Source organism: Malaclemys terrapin, chromosome 10 (genome assembly GCF_027887155.1).
Source record: "Malaclemys terrapin pileata isolate rMalTer1 chromosome 10, rMalTer1.hap1, whole genome shotgun sequence".
NCBI classification, from domain to species: domain Eukaryota; kingdom Metazoa; phylum Chordata; order Testudines; family Emydidae; genus Malaclemys; species Malaclemys terrapin.
This window is the reverse complement of record NC_071514.1, coordinates 85,626,699-85,645,641: the sequence shown is the minus strand read 5'-3', so window position 1 is coordinate 85,645,641 and position 18,943 is coordinate 85,626,699. Positions and strand designations below refer to the sequence as shown.

General features: G+C 50.3%; 1 protein-coding gene across 1 annotated transcript in view; it reads right to left on the bottom strand.

Annotated features, from left to right (window-relative positions):
• Positions 1-4,529: 4,529 nt before the first annotated feature.
• CACNG3 (calcium voltage-gated channel auxiliary subunit gamma 3) overlaps positions 4,530-18,943 on the bottom strand; it is a 65,850-nt gene continuing 51,436 nt past the window's right edge. Inside the window, exons 2-4 of the mRNA XM_054041033.1 lie at positions 13,090-13,173; positions 9,399-9,539; positions 4,530-6,071 (exon numbers count right to left, since the gene is read on the bottom strand). Coding sequence (XP_053897008.1) covers positions 5,560-6,071; positions 9,399-9,539; positions 13,090-13,173 — 737 coding nt within the window. The 3' untranslated portion in view covers positions 4,530-5,559. The remainder of the gene's footprint in view (positions 6,072-9,398; positions 9,540-13,089; positions 13,174-18,943) is intronic.

Here is an 18,943-nt window from a genome sequence, read left to right as displayed (position 1 = left end):
ATAGTCTAAAGCCACTTGTAATCATGATCTTTTATTGTAAAAACTTCTCTCTCTTTAGATTGTTTGAATAGCTCTTCGAGGGACTCTTCTGTATGCAGCGCTAACAATGAGATGCTAACCAGTGCTCTCTGAACATAGCAACACTCAACAGCCTAAGTAAAATACATCCTTAGAATCAGATTCTTATGTAGCTGGTTGCACATAAAAAACATTGTCCTGTTCTCCCAGCCGGCTGGGCGGTACACCAAAGGACAATTGCGCTCTGTAGATGTCAAGAATGGGTTTGATTTTTCAAATCAGTCAAGTGGGACGCAGGTGCACGAGTAGCAAGTCATGTAGATTTCTCACCAGGAAGGCAGTTTGTTGACTCTTTATTCAGCTCGTATGTGCACAAGTTTCCTTTGCCAGGAGTTCACCCCAGATCTGTGAATTAACCAGGAAAAGTCTGCTCTTAAGAAGATCCTGAGAAAGCATAGAGAGAGTGAGAGAAGAAGAACAACAAAAATCATGGAGGGCTGGAGAGGTTGGGGAAAAACTCAAAGCTGAATGTGTCCCCTTGGCTAGCTGATGCCTAACGAGGCACAGGAGACAATTCCGGCACATGCCTGAAGGGTGTGAGCAGCAAGCGGAGTCATTCTGTAGTGTGGAGCACAGGGGTCACCAGAGGAAATTAAAGAAAGGAAAAATTAGGTTGAATGTCAGGGGAAATTTGCTGTGAACAAATCCTGCGAGGAGTAGGACAGTCTCCCAGGGGAAGGGCAGAGGCTCCTTTGCTGGAGACGTTGAGAGCTAACCCTGGACAGAACATTACAAAATGCAAAGTAGGGACCAGGGAGCGGAACCAACTGGCCTCATCAGATTTTCCATCTTTCGTTTCTGTGAGCTGCTGAACAAAACCACACAAACATTCTGCAACACTCGGGGTGCAAACGGAGAAATCTGATCGGACAAGCCGAATAACCAGAGCTGTCGTCACATGATTAATTGATTCCATCCCCTCAGAACAACCCAAAAGGTAAGGAGTTTGGAAAGAGACATGCCTGCTTCTGGGTCAAGTCCCAACCTTTCTAGCACCCCCCATGCTTCTGTCTTGTGAGCAAGCGGCTTAGGGACCCGTTCCTAAGGCTGGAAATTAGCACAATGTCTTCTGGTGACCTGTACACCAATGAGAAATAGTCTAGGAAAAGAGTTTAGCCTTTAGACAATAACATCAGTTGCTGGTGTACGTTGACTTCAGCAGAGGGAGGACAATGCTGAGGATCTGGCCTTTTGTTTCTAGCCAGACTGGGAGTATGCAAGGGAGGAAGTGTCCTGTAAATGCACATTCTTAATTCGGCTGTGAGGTACTGACCGAGATTACAAAGGACACGCAAGCCAGACATCACATCAGATCCATTTTCCTGTGGTCCGCAGCGCCTAAGGGGGGTCCTCAGACTGTGTCTAAGATTTCCAAAAGAGTCTGCACCTTGATTCGGAATTTTCTAGGGGTCTGCAAATGAAAAAAGTTTGAAAACCAACATTCTACTGTCAACAAAGTAGGAAAGTAAATGGAACAGTTCCTCTTCCTCCACGTTATCTGTGATTAATAGAATAATAGAACCGTAGGGCTGGACGGGAACGCAAGACATCATTGGGTCCAGCCCCTGGTGCTGAGGCAGGACCAAGTCAACCTAGACCATCCCTGACAAGTGTTTGTCCAGCCTGCTCTTAAAAATCCTCCAGTGACGGGGATTTTACAACCTCCCTTGGAAGCCTATTCCAAAGCTTACCTATCCTTGTAATTAGAAGAAGTTTTTCCTAATCACTAACCTAACTCCCCCTTGCTGAAGATTAGGCCCATTACTTGTTGTCCTACTCTCAGTGGACATGGAGAACAATTGATCGCTGTCCTCTCTAGAACAGCCCGTAAGATATTTGACAACTGCTATCAGGTCCCCAACTCAGTCTTCTTTGCTCAAGACTAAACATGGCCATTTTTTTTAAACTTTCCTCACAGCTCAGGTTTTCTCATTATTGTTGTTCTCCTCTGGACGCTTTCCAATTTGTCCACATCTCACCTAAAATGTGGCGCCCAGATTTGGACACAGTACTCCAGTGGTGAGCAGTGCGGGACAATTCCCTCCCGTGTCGTACATGTGACCCTCCTGTTAATATACCCCAGAATGCTATTGACACACATTCCGTCTGTGATCCACAATCTCTGGGCTGCCTAATCAAGCCCTGTTAACCCCCCCCCCCCAGACAAAGTCTCTCCAGCAGGCCCGCCGTGCTTGTCAGAAGGTTAAATGAGATTTCAATTAAGTGCCATGACAAATTGTGAGGCCAGCTGCTTGGAAACTGCTTCCATCAGAAGATTTCTGCTCCAGCGAGACAAGGTGGCTGCTCATTTCAAACACATTCTCTGGCTGCATACACATGCCCTGACATTTAAAGACTAAACTTTTTTTTTTGTCAGTCCTCGCCTTCCTGTAGCTGTCACATTGTGCAGGCAGCCAGCACTTCCCTTCAAAGGCAGCTCAGAGGAGGCCCTCTCTAATGCTGACTTCTAAGCCCAGCGATGTGTCAAATGCAGCAGACAAAGTGAAGCCAGGAAAATTGGTCCCTGCTGATTTTGCTATTGCATACAAACATGGCATTTCCTCTGCAAAGGAACCAGGCCAGGAGTGCCTGGGGGTATTCAGTCCCCTACCCTGCTCCCAGACAAAGCGGATGTCCCAGGGCCGTCCTGACTTGGCACCTTTAAGAAAAAATGGCATTTTGGCCTGACCTTAGAGCAGGCAATGCCCTGTTCTAAGTCTGCTTTGCAGTGGTTCAGGTTGGGTAAAGCATCTGCACGCTGACACCTAGGGCCCAACCATCAGCGGCAAGGAGCCATGCTTTTTTTGCAGCATATTTTTATGTCCATGCTGTAAAGCAAAAGGAAACCCGCACAGCTGCAATCGGTCCTCTACCATGCAGCGTCCTTGGCAGGTAAATGGACATCGCTCAGTGGCTGAGTTCACCAGCGGTGAAAATCGAGGCATTCCTTCTGCCATCAGATGGAACGAGCAAGCATGGGCACCATGGCCTCTGCTGCCAGAGGACCATGACCTGGAGAAGGAGGAATCCAGACAGGCCAGAACAGCGAGAGCAGCGGCCGGGTGTGTCCTGGGACTTCAGACTCTGCATTTGGCCACTTTGGGTTAAAGGAGCAGACTTGTGTGCAGTGATTGAGTCGTTCACCCTACGTATATTTCTGTGGTGGGCAGAGGGGGGGTTGCTTGCTGGGGCAGTGATGGGTGGGGGGAAGATGTTCATTACCTATACCCTGACTAAATGCCCCAAAGTTGGAGCAGGAGGAGCAGGTGACAGGCATTCAGCACAAGAGGCAGGAATGCTGCGCTGGGGAGACTCCTGGTCTAAATAGGTCCCTACACTGTTGCTTTTTGGCAGTTTCTTTCCTGAGTCTCCACAGCAGTGAGTCCAGTGGTCACCACAGGGGATTGGCAACGACGCCTCTTGGGTTCCCTGCCCAGCTGTGCCACTGACTTGCTGAGTGACCTTGGGCAAGTCACTTACCCTCCCCATGCCTCAGTGGAAGGTTCCTGTCTCACAAGGGGCTGGGGGGCTTTTACAGTTAAAGCTTGGGGCGCCCTTTGAGATCCTCAGGCTCTGTCTACACTTCCAGCAGCGCAGAGAGTGCAGGCACGATCGGTGTCAGACAAGCACAGCTGCACAGAAGCAGCCACGCCAGGGCTGTGTATCTATTTCGTGTACAGCACTTCTTCAGCCACTGAGAGGAGCCAGGAGCAAATGTTCAGAAGCTTTGCCTGACAGGGCTTTGCTAATGAAATACTTCAATGCGCAGTTCTTCACTCCTTCAGACTGAATCTTACTTCCCTCGAGTGGCTGCTGCCCCAGAGGACACACATAGACTGTGTCTGTACAGAGCTTGTTACACCCATCCCTGAAATGCAGCCACCTCTTTGGCAGCACAAGGCAGCTGTTGAGCAGTGCAGAGCAGGATGTGATAGTTTAATTGTATGTAACTGCAGGGGAAAGCCAGGAGGCGGCATGTGATGGAATTTGGCCAGGTTGCCATGATTAAAATCCCCTCTCTTGTCAAAAATTGCCTTGGGCTCTTTACTGATGAGAAATGGTCACCACCTCCGATTTAACCCTAGTGTGAAGTACCGCACCTGCAGCAGCACAGCGGGGCCCAGACAGGAAGCCACCTGCTGATAAGTCCTAGCTCGCCACCACCACTTGCTGCAGTGGGCTCACATCCAAGCACTGAGCAGGCTCTCGGCACCACGCTTAGCTTGGAAGAGCGGAGGGTGCACCTCCTGGGATGGTGAAGCGATTTACCTGCTGCTGAGCAGTGTTCCTGCATTACAGAACACGCATGTTCCTTTGCGTTCTCTTGGCTGCGCCTTTCGGAGTGCTGATAGGAAAGCTCGAGGCTGTATTGTAAAGTGCTTTGTTTGACACATTTCACGATTTCCCAGCTGTTCGTAGCAGCCTGAGAGTGAGTTGCTCATTTAGCCAAGTAACTGATTCGCCAAACTTTTATTGTTACTTTTCTCTTTAATCTCCCAGTCAATTGAGACATTCTTCATTACAGACTCATACACCAGTGACACGCAGATCACTGCCAGAGGCTCCGATGCAAACCCAGCTTCTAAAATAAGACTAGGCCAAACATCCCCTCCTTAATTGTGCCCACACATTCACTTGTGCGTGTGTGTGTTAATTTCAGGGAGCTATTTCTTTCAGTTTAACATCAGCGGGTAATCAAATGCAGTCTAGTTGCTACTAGTCATTGGAGGGAATCTACTTCTTAGTTCATTTACATGATCTGAATGGAATGCACTCTGCCCCCTTACACACACCCCCAAAAGCCCTTCCAAAACCACAGAAAATTACTGAAAGGATGTTTCTTCCAACCCAACATGAAGAAATTGGATTCCAAGCTATTTAATGCATGCACGAAATGCCAGAAAGAAACCCAGACCCAAGCGCTCCATCCATTACAACAAGGCAAAATGTTTGAGCCACATGAACGCTCATTACGTTAGCCGACTCAGTGCTTCGTACCCTGAACTTCTAGGCAATTTCGCATAAATGTAACTATCGGGTTAATGGTTCTCACAAACAAGGCTGTCTCCAATGTTGCCATTGGGACATACAGCGAAGGTAACACCGTGATTGTTATGATCAACATGAACAATGGTGACTTTGAGAAGTCACTGTCCCAGAGGCCACTCGAAACCATCCTGCCAGTCCTCAGGGGCCTTGGTCCCAGGAAGTCACAGCAAAGCCGATGCCCCTTTCCAACCACAGAAGGAAAAGGGGCTGGATTCTGGGGCCCAAACACCGTTCAACCATAAACACAGTGGCCTGGCCTGGTAAGTGGCATTTAAAGGGTGGGGTGGGGTGGGGAGCCATTTAGGGTTGTTCTTTAAAAACGGAGCTTCACTGATAACACCATCACAAGGATCATGTCATGCAGCCAGACAAAACGCCTCTCCCTACTTCCCTGGCTGGCACAGCGCCTGAGCGGCGTGGGGAGGAGTTGGCTCAGACCGGTGTGGTTCGTCTGTTGGCTGGGTTGTTGTGCAATGACTCCTTGAACTCTTTGGGAATGGAATTATGGATCTGTAAAAAAGTGTGATCCCGCTCCGAGTTGAGCAGCGTCCCCATGGTCACCTTGGAAGGATCCCTGGAGAGGGTGAACATGGAGATGTCGGTGGAGGGGATGGTGCTGAACCCTTTGCTGACAGGAGACAGATCCCTGGACCTGGGCTCCGTGGAGCGGGAGCTGGATCGCCTGCGGAACCGGTACCGGTAGGTGGGAAGGCGAGAAAAGGCCGACTTCTTCAGGAGCTCAGAGTGGGACTTGGCACGGATCTGGCGGTGCTTCTCGATGTACATGTGCACAGCGATCACCCCCACCATCTCGGCGATGATGAAGGACAAGGCGCCAAAGTAAAAGGACCAGCCGTACGAGTAGCTCTTCTTGGAGTCGCTCTGCCCTGGGTCCCCAGCGTTCGCCGAGATATAGACTATAATCCCGATTATGTTACTGAGACCTGAGAGAGAGAGAGAGAGAGAGAGAAGGAAGGATGGGCTCCCTTTACAAGTAGCATAAGTTGCTGGGCTAATAGAACATCTCTAACCCATTCAGAGCAGGTCAGAGACTCTGAACGTTTTTGACTAAGTGTATTTCCATCAAAGCCAAAACGTTTTGTGGAGACGTAGCAGTTTTAACAAGTTTTCATCGGTAGGTTTCTGAGGTGCAAGCTCCCTGGTCACTTGACAAGATGAGAGAGAGACGACACCACAGCCAGACCGTTACTCTCCATAAATGGAGGTCTCGACACAATTCCGTTATGTGAAAGCATCTGAGGTGGAACAAAAACAAGTCTGGAAACCGCAAATGTTGTCACAAAATGGAATTGTCACCCTGGGCCCACCACTAGTCAGACATCAGACAGCCCTGGGTGAAAGCCCCATTCGTTCTGTCTTCTAGGGAAGGTGGCTTCCTCTGGGACTGGAGCGTTTCACAATGTGGACAAACACCACAAACACCGAGCAGGGAGGGGATTGTGAGACTTCCCCTGCTCTCCTCATGTTTTATTTCTGGTCTCTGGCGTTCAGGCTCAGGCCTGTCCCAAATCCAGAAGACTGGGACTGGTGGCAGGTGTGTGTGTTTATTTTCCTGCGTCTCAGGATTTCTTGATTCTGGCTAAGACCCTAAGAGTCAGTGTCTGCTCCCTGGGGGCTGCCTCCCTGAGGGGAAGCAGGGCACCCTGGGAAGCTTCTAGTGGGACATCCAGCCTGTTTTCCATAATAGGGGCCAGCCACAGGGCACGCGTACACTGCACCTGGGAGAGTGTCCCCCAGTTTGGGTGGACAGACGCTCTAGTTCTTCTCCAGCTCGCACGCTGAAACAAGCAGCAGAGCCGGGGGTGGCACACGTGGGGGGCTTGGGCTGGCTGCCTGAGAATGGACCGGCCTTGAACCCCGTAGCACATACTTGGGGGGCTAGCCCAAGTGCCACATGTGCTGCCCTGGGCTACGCGGCTACATTCAATGTGCTAGCTCAAGCCGAGCTCGAACGTGTCTGCCTACCTGAGCTGGGAAGCACACTCCCGGCTGCAGCGTAGACGTCTCCACAGTCTAGGCCCTGCACAAGAGAGCAGGGTCAGGGGGTGCACAAGGAGCCTTTCCCCCAGTGAGCTGCCCGAGCAGGGACCGCTAGCCCTGCATGCTGGGGGCTCGTGGCAGCATTGTGCCTCCTGCAGGTCACCACGGAGAGGTGCGACTCCACGTGCAGACGCCACATCGGCCCCCTCTGGCCCTCAGCGTGTTCAGATAACAGCATAAGAAGCACATGGACTGAGGGACTTTTCGGAACCAAACCTCCAGCCTTTCGGGTCTCTAAGCTCGTGGGGGGGGGGGGGAGGAAGAAACAATAATTACTCCTGTCCTTTTAATTTCTAGTAAGTCTGGAGGTTCCACGGGGGAGCTGAGCAATTTTTGCCTCCACAGCAGAGCAGGTGTGGTACTTCCAGGGATTGGAGTGAGGTTCAGCCACTTGCATTTGGATTTACTTAATGAATCGATTTGGTTCTGTTGGTTGGTTTCTCATCTACATCACATGCTCCTGTCAGCCAAAGGAAGAAAACTGACTGGTCTCTTTGGGGGAAGAAACAAAACAAAACTTCCTTGAGACTAAGATATTGTCATAAAATAATCAGCTAAAGTGTCGGGAAACATCACACCCAGAAATGAGGAATCCCGGCGGGACACGCTGTGCAAAAGAGCCTCGTTTGCCTCTGAAGATTGCAACTGTCCACCTGCCTAATGCCCACATTTCCCAGCCCTTGGCATTCCCAGCAGGAGCTCAGCACCCAGCAGCGCCCGCGGTGACCCAAAGCCCAGCCCCCAGCGTGCTGATCCCTTCTGAAAATCTGGCTGCTTTGGTGCATACCTGGGAGCGGAGCTCTTTGGAAATCTGACCTGAGGGGATGTCCACTTGGCAAATAGAGCTCTGGGTTGCGGCGTCTCAGAGCTTGGCTCAGTTGACTTGGGCTGCAGGATTAACAATAGCAGCGTGCACGTTTCCCCTCGGGCCTGCCAGAGCCCAGGGGAGAAGGTCTCTCGGAGCGCAGATTCCATACAGCCCCACAGCATGAGCCTGAATCCATTGACTTGGACTCTGGGACTTGGTGCCGTGGGTTCCTCTTTGCAGTGTAGACGTACCCTGCAGGGGGAGGGGGGCTAATTGCTGTGGGAAATTTGGCCTGTGTTGTACCAACCAGCCTGGAAGCTGGGGGAACCCTCCTGGGACGAGTCCTAGAGACCTGCAGGGAGACGGAGATCCTTCGGGTATGTTTTTGAAGCCTGTCCTAGAGCTCTAGGGACAGGTTAAAAATCTAGCCCCCGAGAGATGATCATTCACAGCTCAGTGTGATAAACGTATGGGGGAATTTCTACAGAACCCTATTTGGTTGCTGAAGGACCCTATTGGTTTAATCTCCGCCAGCTGCTTTAGGGCTTTTCCATAAGGGACATGATGGGAATTGAGAGACAGAGTCTCTCACCTCTACGTCAATGGTTCAAATCCAGACAAGGCCAGTAGTGAGCCAAGGTTGCTGCATGACATCTGATGGCGACCTCACTGAAAAACCCATTAACTAGCCCCCTTGCTGGCCGCCTCGCCAGGAGGGACTGCTTCTTGTCAGGGCAGAGGCACCCCGGTATGAGGCTGCTTGGGGACGGGTGTGACACTGGTGTGACACTTAATTTGCACCTGCCGTGGGGATGGAGGGCCAATGACCTTGCTGAGGTCTGAGCATACCCAGCCCTTAATTCCCAGGAGCTCCGTGGGTGTAAGAGAGAGGCAGAGCCGGACAGGAACACCCAGCCCTGCCTTCGGGACAAGAGGGGAGTTCGGTCTCCATGGCCACCCCTTACACATGGATCCCCTGCCCAAACAGACATGTAAAGCAGCAATCTCCTCCTCCTTCAGACCCTTCCCTAAGGCCCACTTCTGTCGCAAGCCCTCTGTAATTGCCCTCCAACAACGACCAGAAACAACAACATGGCCAGCAGGGAATATGACAGAACTAATGTGTCTGGTTTATTTATGCCTTTAAATAGCCTCCCCTCTACCCTGCAATTTGTCACCAGATACACAACCACCCACTCCTATTCCTGCCCCCCTCATCCGCCTCGCTCCCTTGGCTTGTGTGCCACACCCAGTTCTTGTGCCTTGTCTTAGGGTTTAAGGTGCTTGGGTAGGGACTGCGTCTCACCAGATGCCTGTGCAGCACACAGGAAGATGGAGCCCTAATCCTGGGAGGCTGGAGCCATGCAAATCCTGAGCAGTTGTGACTTGGGCGGGAACTTACCTGCAGAGACAAAGAAGATCCCAGCGCTGAGAATCACGTTGTGTTTGCTCTTGTAGAATTCGCTAGCGGCCACACACAGGCCCCCAAAGAACAACAAGGCCACGCTCAGGATGGGGAAGATGCTGGATGCTCTCACAGCACCTAGCCGGGGGAGAGGAGAAGGGCCCCGTCAATCATCATTCGCACGGTCTCACAGGCCCTGTGAAAATGCACGTGCAGCTCCTTGGCAAATCAGACACTAGTGACGGAACGGCTAAGTGATCGGGAGGCTGGCTCTCTGGTTCAAACCAGCAGGGTCTGATTCTGCTCCCGTTAAAATCAATGGCAAGAATCATAACACTGGAGAAGTACCGGGCTGGAAGGGACCTCAAGAGGTCATCTAGCTCCTCCCCACATGCCGAGGCAGGACCAAGTAAACCTAGACCATCCTTGAGAGGTGTTTGTCCAACCTGCTCTTAAAAAGCTCTAGTGATGGGGATTCCACCTCCCTTGGAAGCTGTTCCAGTATTTAACTATCCTTGTTGTGAGAAAGATTTTCCTAATATCTAACCTCAATCTCCCTTGCTGCAGACTAAGCCCATTACTTCTTGTTCTACCTTCAGTGGAGGTGGAGAACAATTGGTCCCCCTTCTCTTCAGAACAGCCCTTAACCTATTTGAAGACTGTTATCAGGTCCCTGCTCAAACCTCTTTTCTCAAGACTAAACGTGCCCATTCTTTTTAACCTTTCTTCATAAGTCAGGTTTTCCAAACCTTTTATCATTTTTGTTGCTCTCCTCTGGACTCTCTTCAGTTTGTCCACATCTTTCCTAAAATGGGGTGCCTGAAATTGGACACAGTATTCCAGCCGAGGGCTCACCACTGCTGAGTAGAGCGGGATAATTACCTCCTGTGTCTTATATATGACCTTCCTGTTAATACACCCCGGAGTGTTATTAGCCTTTCTCACAACTACATCACATTGTTGACTCATCTTCAATTTGTGATCCACTCTAACTGCCAGAGCCTTTTCTGCAGCCCTGCCACCTAGCCAGTTTTCCCGCATTTTGTATTTGTGTATTTGATTTTTTCTTCCATTGACTCCCACTGATTTCAGTCATATATGCTCAGGAGCTAGAAGGTCTCAGTACAGTAAAACGCTTGGCTGCTGGGAGGATTGAAGGTGCATTGAGCTGGTTATGACTCCTTGATGCTGTGCCAGCATGGTGTGAGTAACTTATGCCACTAAGAGACCTCAGAGCAGTGGAGGGTCACTTTCCTCCAGTACACCCTTCTCTGGACACACTCCTTTTGCCACGGTCGGGTGGGGTCAGTTGGTGCAGGTGCTGACTCCACCAGGTTTATGCCAAAGGAGAGTTCCCCTTTGCAAGGATAATTCCCTGCTGGCTGCTTCTGTGCAGAATCTGGCCCTTTGCACGGCTTGAGCAGCACAAAGGGTTACGAGCATAACTCAGGATCTCTAATGAGATTTCTAATAATAATAATGAAAGTCCCAATGCTGCCAGTGGGTCTGCCCAGATTGGGGCCTAAGGTCATCAACACTGAAAGGACCGGCTACTGCCCTCTGGGACAAACCCAGTCCATTCCTTCCCCAGTTAGTGCACAGACCTTCTGTCTGTGCTGCCCCCACCCCCGACTTTAATTCTGCCCGGCAATAGCTCTGCAGACAGGCAACTTCAGGACCTGCTTCGGGGTCCATGAGCCAGCAGTGCCAACCCCTGACCACCATTCAGAATGATGAGTCAGGCCCCTCAAATCATGAATTTGTCTTAAAAACAAGTCTGGTTCCTTTTATTTGCCTCCTGGGCTTTGAGCCTTTCGGGGTCAGGGTTTCCAGCTTTTCCCACACAGCCAGCAGGGCTAGAAATGTACCTTTTATTTTAAACTGAAAGCTTACATTCGGGTATAGTCACATGACTCCAGGTGCTGGGGCTTTAGGAAAAACACCACTTCTCATGAGACTGGGGATAGCACTGAGACTAGCAGTACTGCCAACCCCAAGCATTCAAAAATCATGGATCAGATTCCCCCCCCAAATGAAATCAAGAGCTTTTACCAAAGAACACATCTGGAGTTCTTTTTATTTGCCCTCTGGATATTCCAGGCATGCTTTCCAGCTTTTCTCCACATGGGGACTAGAAATTTACTTTAAAAAAAAAAAAGAAACCTGAGACTCTCCGACAACAACATGACTCCAGGAGCTGGGGCTTTACGTAAAAAAACTTTCCTCTTCAGCCAAGCCATTTAAGTACCAACTTTGGAGGCATTAAGCCCAGGCAGTTACAGAGAACAGGCCCTTTTGCCTTTTTTAATTGGACTTGTAAAGGTTTAGGCCTTCAAAATGGCCAACATTAATTAATTCAGCAAACTACTATCTGCTGCTAAAGCAAAGGCATTTAATGGGCTGTGCTCGGGTTTGGGGTTCTCTTCTCCCCATTAGGCCCATTAAAATAAATCCAGGGATTATAGAGCAGCCCCATTAAAATGCAATTCTGGGTTTTTTTAAAAAGGCTTCTTTAAAAAGAAAAAATGCAGGGGGGGGGGGAAGTTAAAAGCTAATCTGCTAAAATGAAAATGTTTGCAGATGTGTGGTGTGCATATCTATGCTATTGTGCATGCTTATGTGTGGGTGTTTGGCGTGCATGTGTGAGTGAACATGTGCGTTTGTAGTGTGTGCGCATAGCTACAATGTTTTTTTGCACATGTGGGTGCATATCTACCTGTGAGTTTGTGGGCATCTGTGTTGAATGCATAGGTGTCCATTTGCACGTTCGTGTTTCCATGTTTATTTTTACACACATTTGTGGAGGTGTAAAAGGGATACGGCTCCTTCTCTCAGAATCTGGCCCACCTCCACTATTAGGTCCCTTTCATATAAACACCTATTCGTTTGCTAGATTTCCTGATCAGGTGAAAAGCCAGGGCACCCCAGAAAGCTGGAGTGTTCTGCATTTCCTGGGAGGTCTGCCAGGTCTGTTTTCATTCAATCTACTTGCAATTGACTGCTGTTGGCAGAAGACATGCCAGAGGCTTTAGATCCTCACCTCACTGAATGCCAACAATTTCCAGAGCCGGCTGCGGAAACGCAGGACCCAAAGGAGGAGAGGAATCACTGTAATAAAAAAATCCTCTCGTGGCAAAATTGCCAGGGCCTAACTCCTGATGCTGCAGCAGCTGCAGGCTTCCTGGGAGCTAAGGATACCGGGCATCTTACAGGACTGGGCCTGGGAAAGGGCGGGACAGATTTGAACGGGGACAAAGGAGAAAGATGCTTAAAGATGCTCATCAGATGTGACATCATTACACCAACAAACAGAAGGTGCCATTTACTCTGGTCAGGAGGCATGAACCGTAGAAGGACCTTTGCTGGTCTGCAGCTATAATCAGATGGCAAGAACCTGTTGGTGTTGGTTCAAGCAGCAGAAAGCACAGCTCCTGGCCAGGTATGGGCATCCCAGGCAGCGCCACCGAGTGGTAGAGGCAGAGCTGATGCCAGCGTGTGTCTGTATATTATGGGAATGAAAGGAACGGCCAGCATTCAGGGAGGGAGTCACCGTTTTGGAGAGTGATAGTAATATTTCATATACTCTCTCTCCAGATTCGTAGAGCTGCTGCTCTCACTCGAGGGTCTGAGCGCACGCCGGGAGGGAACAAGCAGCATCGCAATGGGCCGAGTGTAGACACAGACTTACGTAGGAGGTACTCGGACGTGTCTTGCTCATAATCCGCATCTTCCGGGAAATGATCGATTTTTTTACACACTCCTCGGAATGTTCCTAAGGAAACACAAACCCAATGGGCGCATCAGTGGTGTTTTCAAGATAAAAATAATATAAGGAGATATACCTATCTCATAGAACTGGAAGAGACCCCGAAAGGTCATCAAGTCCAGCCCCCTGCCTTCACTAGCAGGACCAAGTACTGATTTTTGGCCAAGATCCCTAAGTGTCCTCCTCAAGAATTGAACTCACAACCCTGGGTTTAGCAGGCCAATGCTCAAACCACTGAATGAGCTATCCCTCCCCCGCTCCAGCTGGCTCAAGGAGGGTTCGAAACCCACTCTGGGGATGAGCAGAGAAGGCGCAATGGAAGGTCCACAAAGCCACCTCCCCACTACACACAGCTTCCATCTGGATGGCTTCCCTCAGGGTTTAACACCAGCAGCTGAGCTATCCAGAGCTGTCTCGGCAGCCCGTGTCTGAGGATTTGACTTTAAAACTTCTCCCCTCCCTGTAGGCTTGGCCTGGGAGGCATCCCCCAAGATCTGGACAGTGCCTTCTGTCCATGGGGCAGGCTACCCTGGTTCCTCATGCGGCTATTGGCCACTAGGAGATAGTAACTTTGGGACATTCCTGGCAGGGTTGGGGTTGTGATTGTTTCCCAAGGCAACACAGCCTGCTGTGCTACAAATAGCAACCTGTCTTGGCGGTCTTGAAAACCTTCCCCTTATTCATGTCCGCACTCTGTGACGACATCCCGCTGCCTAGCGGTGGGTCAGCTAACGAACAGCCACCGAGCAGGTGGGCCGGGTTGTGACACTGGCTAGTCCCTCGTGGAATTCCAGGCACTGGAATCGCTAGACGAGGATTCATTAAGCCCCAGGATCCTTGCACAAAGATCCTTTACCACAGGCCTCTGGCCTCTCGCTCATCCCCGTGCGGCCCAGGTATGAGCCATGGCTGGCAATTCTAAACTGCCCATCGCTGAGCTCCATCCCACTGAGAGCTCCTCAGTAAACTTCAGCTTCCCAGCAAATAAAGGTTGGGTGTCAACTGACCTCTGGAGCACCCAGCATTTCCATTTCACTCAGCAGGGCCAGGAGCTAACCAGGACAGGATATGCTCCTATTCTGAACCCTTTATTATTGGCACCCAGGAGTCTCACACACAAGAAAAGGCTGAAGGTTAAAAGTGGCACCCGCCATCTGCCATCACAGCACCCATGAGCACCCAAACTCTCCCCACGTTCCTTCCCACCCCTCTCCCGACAGGCTCGCAGATTCCTGGCTCCCTCCCACCCCTCTGTGGGTGCTCCCCGAAGGCAGGGCACCCAACACCCCCCACTCTGATGGGCTCCCAGAGTTCTGTGCGTTGCACAAGCACCCACTGACCCAGACCCAAACGTGGACACTGGAGCAGCTAGGAGCTGGCGCTGGGAAAGAGCTATGGGGAAGGACACACAGGTACGCTCACACCAGGCATCTCACGCAGCTGCAGCCCCCTATGCCCCACTTGTCGTGTGACGTCCAATCCTTCCCTCCCCTCCCTTGCACTCTGGGGAGGTCGTCAGAGCTGAGGCGTTCCACTTCCCCACTGGAGATCTCTGCTCTTGGGTGGGATTTGCTGCACTGTGCTCGATTCCCGTGAATTCACTTTGCTCCGTCATTTCCAGGGACACTCCTGTGACCTAGCTGCGTCTGCAGGGAAGCCTGACAGATTTAACTCTTCCCAGCTTTGTGTCCTTGGTTGTAGTGCTGACCCTTCGTCACCTCCACAGCAGCCACACCCGCACAGGGTCACGCTGGGGCAGCAGAGACCCCCGTGGCTCCATGCTTTTCCTAGGCTCCTGGAACGGGTGGAGTTGACCATCAGAACGTGTTGCTCTCTGAAATTACATGTCGACTCCCCCAGTGAGAGGAAGGCCTGTTTGCTACAGGAAGCTCCCACCGTGTGCTGTCAGTGATCACCTGCGACTAGTCGGTATCAAGCCAGGCTGGGTTCGGATCAGGGACTTTCAGGGAAAATTTGCTTTCCCTTCAGCAAGCCCCTGAGCTGGAGCAGCAATTGGAGTGATGACGTTCTGTGCACCAGCTATTCCTCTGCAAGGGTAACTGGGTACCACACTCTGCCTGCCCGACCCCTTTCCTGCACTCATGGCTGGCAGTGCTGTGGGCTGTGTCCCCCACCCCTGAGGAGGAAGCAATTCCTGTAATTATTCTGCAAAGCTTGCTGGGACATAGGTGCTGAAACTAGAGGTGCTGGGGGGGGCTGCCGCACCCCCGACTTGAAGTCGTTTCCATCATAGGCAGTTCGGTTCAATGGCTCTGAGAACCCCCAGCGCCCCTGCACTGGGATATTGACAGTCACAGTATAAATGTAAACTGTGCTTATTTCTTTTAATAGTCCCAGGCGCTGCGATCTTTACTGATCCCCTACGGGATTAGCTGGCCTGTGTAATGGATCTAACCTGAGCGGTTTGCCCTCTGTCTGGCCAGCCGTGCTGCACAGTGGTTGCATCGTTGTAAGTGGGCTGTAGCCCACGAAAGCTTATGCTCAAATAAATTTGTTAGTCTCTAAGGTGCCACAAGTACTCCTGTTCTTTTTGTGGATACAGACTAACACGGCCGCTACTCTGAAACATTCTCAGCCCTGTTGTTATTCCGCAGTTATGGACAGCCTGTCTCACTTTCCTCCCTGTGTGATAGACAGATGCACTTGTCTTGAAAGCCGGCCGGCGCAAAGCATGCTGTTCCAGCATTGACACACTGTCTGATGGACAGAAGGGCATGAATGAACATTCATTTTCTTCCTTTAGGCTCAAATAAAGCAGGCCAGGCAACAATTTGCTCTCACTGCCCACCCGCTTCGGGCAAATCCATCATTGGGTTTTTGGAGGAGAATCATTCAATGCGTCTGTCGATAAAATCCTCCCAGCCCTTTCACTCCAAATTCTCTCATTTGAATAGAAAGCCCTGAAAGTTATGAGCCCATCTGTTACCCCTTGGGAAAACTTTCCCAGGCTTTGCCCTGCCACTGTGCCCATCTGACTGGGAGGTTAATGTCATCTCCTTCCAGGCTAAGTTCTGGACTGCTCTGCTAGATAACCTAACAAAGACACTGATTGCCAAGCTGCTGCTAGTGCCCAGAGGCACACCACCGTTCAAAGAGATCAGTCCCTCTTCCTCACAGCGTGGCCTCTTTGCCCTAGCTACTAAAGAGGAGCACCTTTAATCTGCTGACCTGCAAACGCAGTGTGTGACTGGACAGACAGGCAGACCAGGGCCCTGGGCATGGGCAGGGGAGGCTAAACCCCGGGCAGTGGGAGCAGGGCAGGGGACTAGCCTCCCCGAACGCGTTGTTCACGCACTGCCCATGATCCTGAGCATATGTCTGCTAGAGATACATGGGAACCTATTTGAATAAAATAAAGTCTGGGCCAAACCTTTGCCTAAAATACATTTTGTTTGTTTAGATAAATTCAGTTAAACTTTAAACAAACAAAAGGTCCTGCAAACTCCAATTGGGAGACAGGCCAGTCCTCGTTTACAGACAGCCCCCCCCAACCTGAAGCAAATACTCACCAGCAACCGCACAACATACAACATAAACACTAACCCAGGAACCTATCCTTGCAACAAAGCCAGATGCCAACGCTGTCCACATATCTATTCAAGTGACACCATCAAAGGACCTAATCACATCAGCCACACCATCAGGGGCTCGTTCACCTGCACATCTACCAATGTGATACATGCCATCATGTACCAGCAATGCCCCTCTGCCATGTACATTGGCCAAACCGGACAGTCTCTACGCAAAAGAATAAATGGACACAAATCTGACATCAGGAATCATAACATTCAAAAACCTGTGGGAGAACACTTCAACCTCTCTAACCACTCAGTGACAGACTTGAAGGTGTCAGTTTTGCAACAAAAAAACTTCAAAAACAGACTCCAAAGAGAGACTCCTGAACTCGAATTAATATGCAAATTAGATACAATTAACTTAGGTCTAAACAGAGACTGGGAATGGTTGGGTCATTACACTAATTGAATCTATTTCCCCATGTTAAGTTCTCCCCACACCTTCTATAGGTCATCTCGATTATCACTTCAAAGGTGTTTTTTTCCTCCTGCTGATGATAGCTCATCTCAATTAATTGATTGGCCTCTTACAGTTGGTCTGGCTACTTCCAGCTTTTCATGTTCTCTGTATGTATAAATATCTTCTGTGTGTTCCACTCTATGCATCCGAAGAAGTGGGCTGTAGCCCACGAAAGCTCATTCTCAAATAAATGTGTTCGTCTCTAAGGTGCCACAAGTACTCCTGTTCTTTTTGCGGATACAGACTAACACGGCTGCTACTCTGAAATCCCCCATCTCTGGCTGCTTCCCCATGCCGCTCCCCTTGACATCCATGGGAGAGCTGCTGGGAAGGTCAAAGTCAGCAGGACAGCAGCCTGGCTGGGTTTCAGCCAGGATTGGGAATAAAGAAGCCACAGGAAAGGCTGGTCTCATGGGACAGATTCTGATCTGAGTTGCACAGGGGACGTTGACACTGCAGCTGCTACAGCACAACTTGGTGCTGCACCTGTGCCACTGGAGAGCCCTGGTGTGGATACCCTTCCAGTGATGTTGGATGTATCTTCCCTCAACGTAGTTAAACCATCTCTCAGAGAGGGGAGAGCTCTGCTGATGGAAGAATTCTTCCGTTGACCTGGCCACGGGGTTGGGCGCAACATTTTTCACAGCCCTGAGTGATGTTGCTAGGGTGAGCTAGTTTTTAGGTGATCAGGCCACAGATGCAAATGCGGATAACAGCAACGTAACCGCAACCAGGATCCCCTGAGAGCTGGTGGAGAGAATTCCTGCAAAACATTTTATTTCATTGGAATTTGCTGATTTGTCAAAATTAAAATGTTTCACAGGGACAGTCTGATTTCAGCTAAGTTCCTCTTTAACCCGTTTCAAAACGGCTGCACTTAGAAATCAATGTATAACCTTTCTGTTGCCTCCTTCAAGTCCATTTGGCTTCACGCGCATCTCAAAGCTACACATAGAATCATAGAATCATAGAATATCAGGGTTGGAAGGGACCTCAAGAGGTCATCTAGTCCAACCCCCTGCTCAAAGCAGGACCAATTCCCAACTAAATCATCCCAGCCAGGGCTTTGTCAAGCCGGGCCTTAAAAACCTCCAAGGAAGGAGACTCCACCACCTCCCTAGGCAACGCATTCCAGTGCTTCACCACCCTCCTAGTGAAATAGTGTTTCCTAATATCCAACCTGGACCCCCCCACACTGCAACTTGAGACCTTTGCTCCTTGTTCTGTCATCTGCCACCATTGAGAACAGCCGAGCTCCATCCTCTTTGGAACCCCCTTCAGGTAGTTGAAGGCTGCTATCAAATCCCCCTCATTCTTCTCTTCTGGAGACTAAACAATCCCAGTTCCCTCAGCCTCTCCTCGTAAGTCATGTGCTCCAGACCCCTAATCATTTTTGTTGCCCTCCGCTGGACTCTTTCCAATTTTTCCACATCCTTCTTGTAGTGTGGGGCCCAAAACTGGACACAGTACTCCAGATGAGGCCTCACCTATGTCGAATAAAGGGGAACGATCACGTTCCTCGATCTGCTGGCAATGCCCCTACTTATACAGCCCAAAATGCCGTTAGCCTTCTTGGCAACAAGAGCACACTGTTGACTCATACCCAGCTTCTCGTCCACTGTGACCCCTAGGTCCTTTTCTGCAGAACTGCTACCTAGCCATTCGGTCCCTAGTCTGTAGCAGTGCATGGGATTCTTCCGTCCTAAGTGCAGGACTCTGC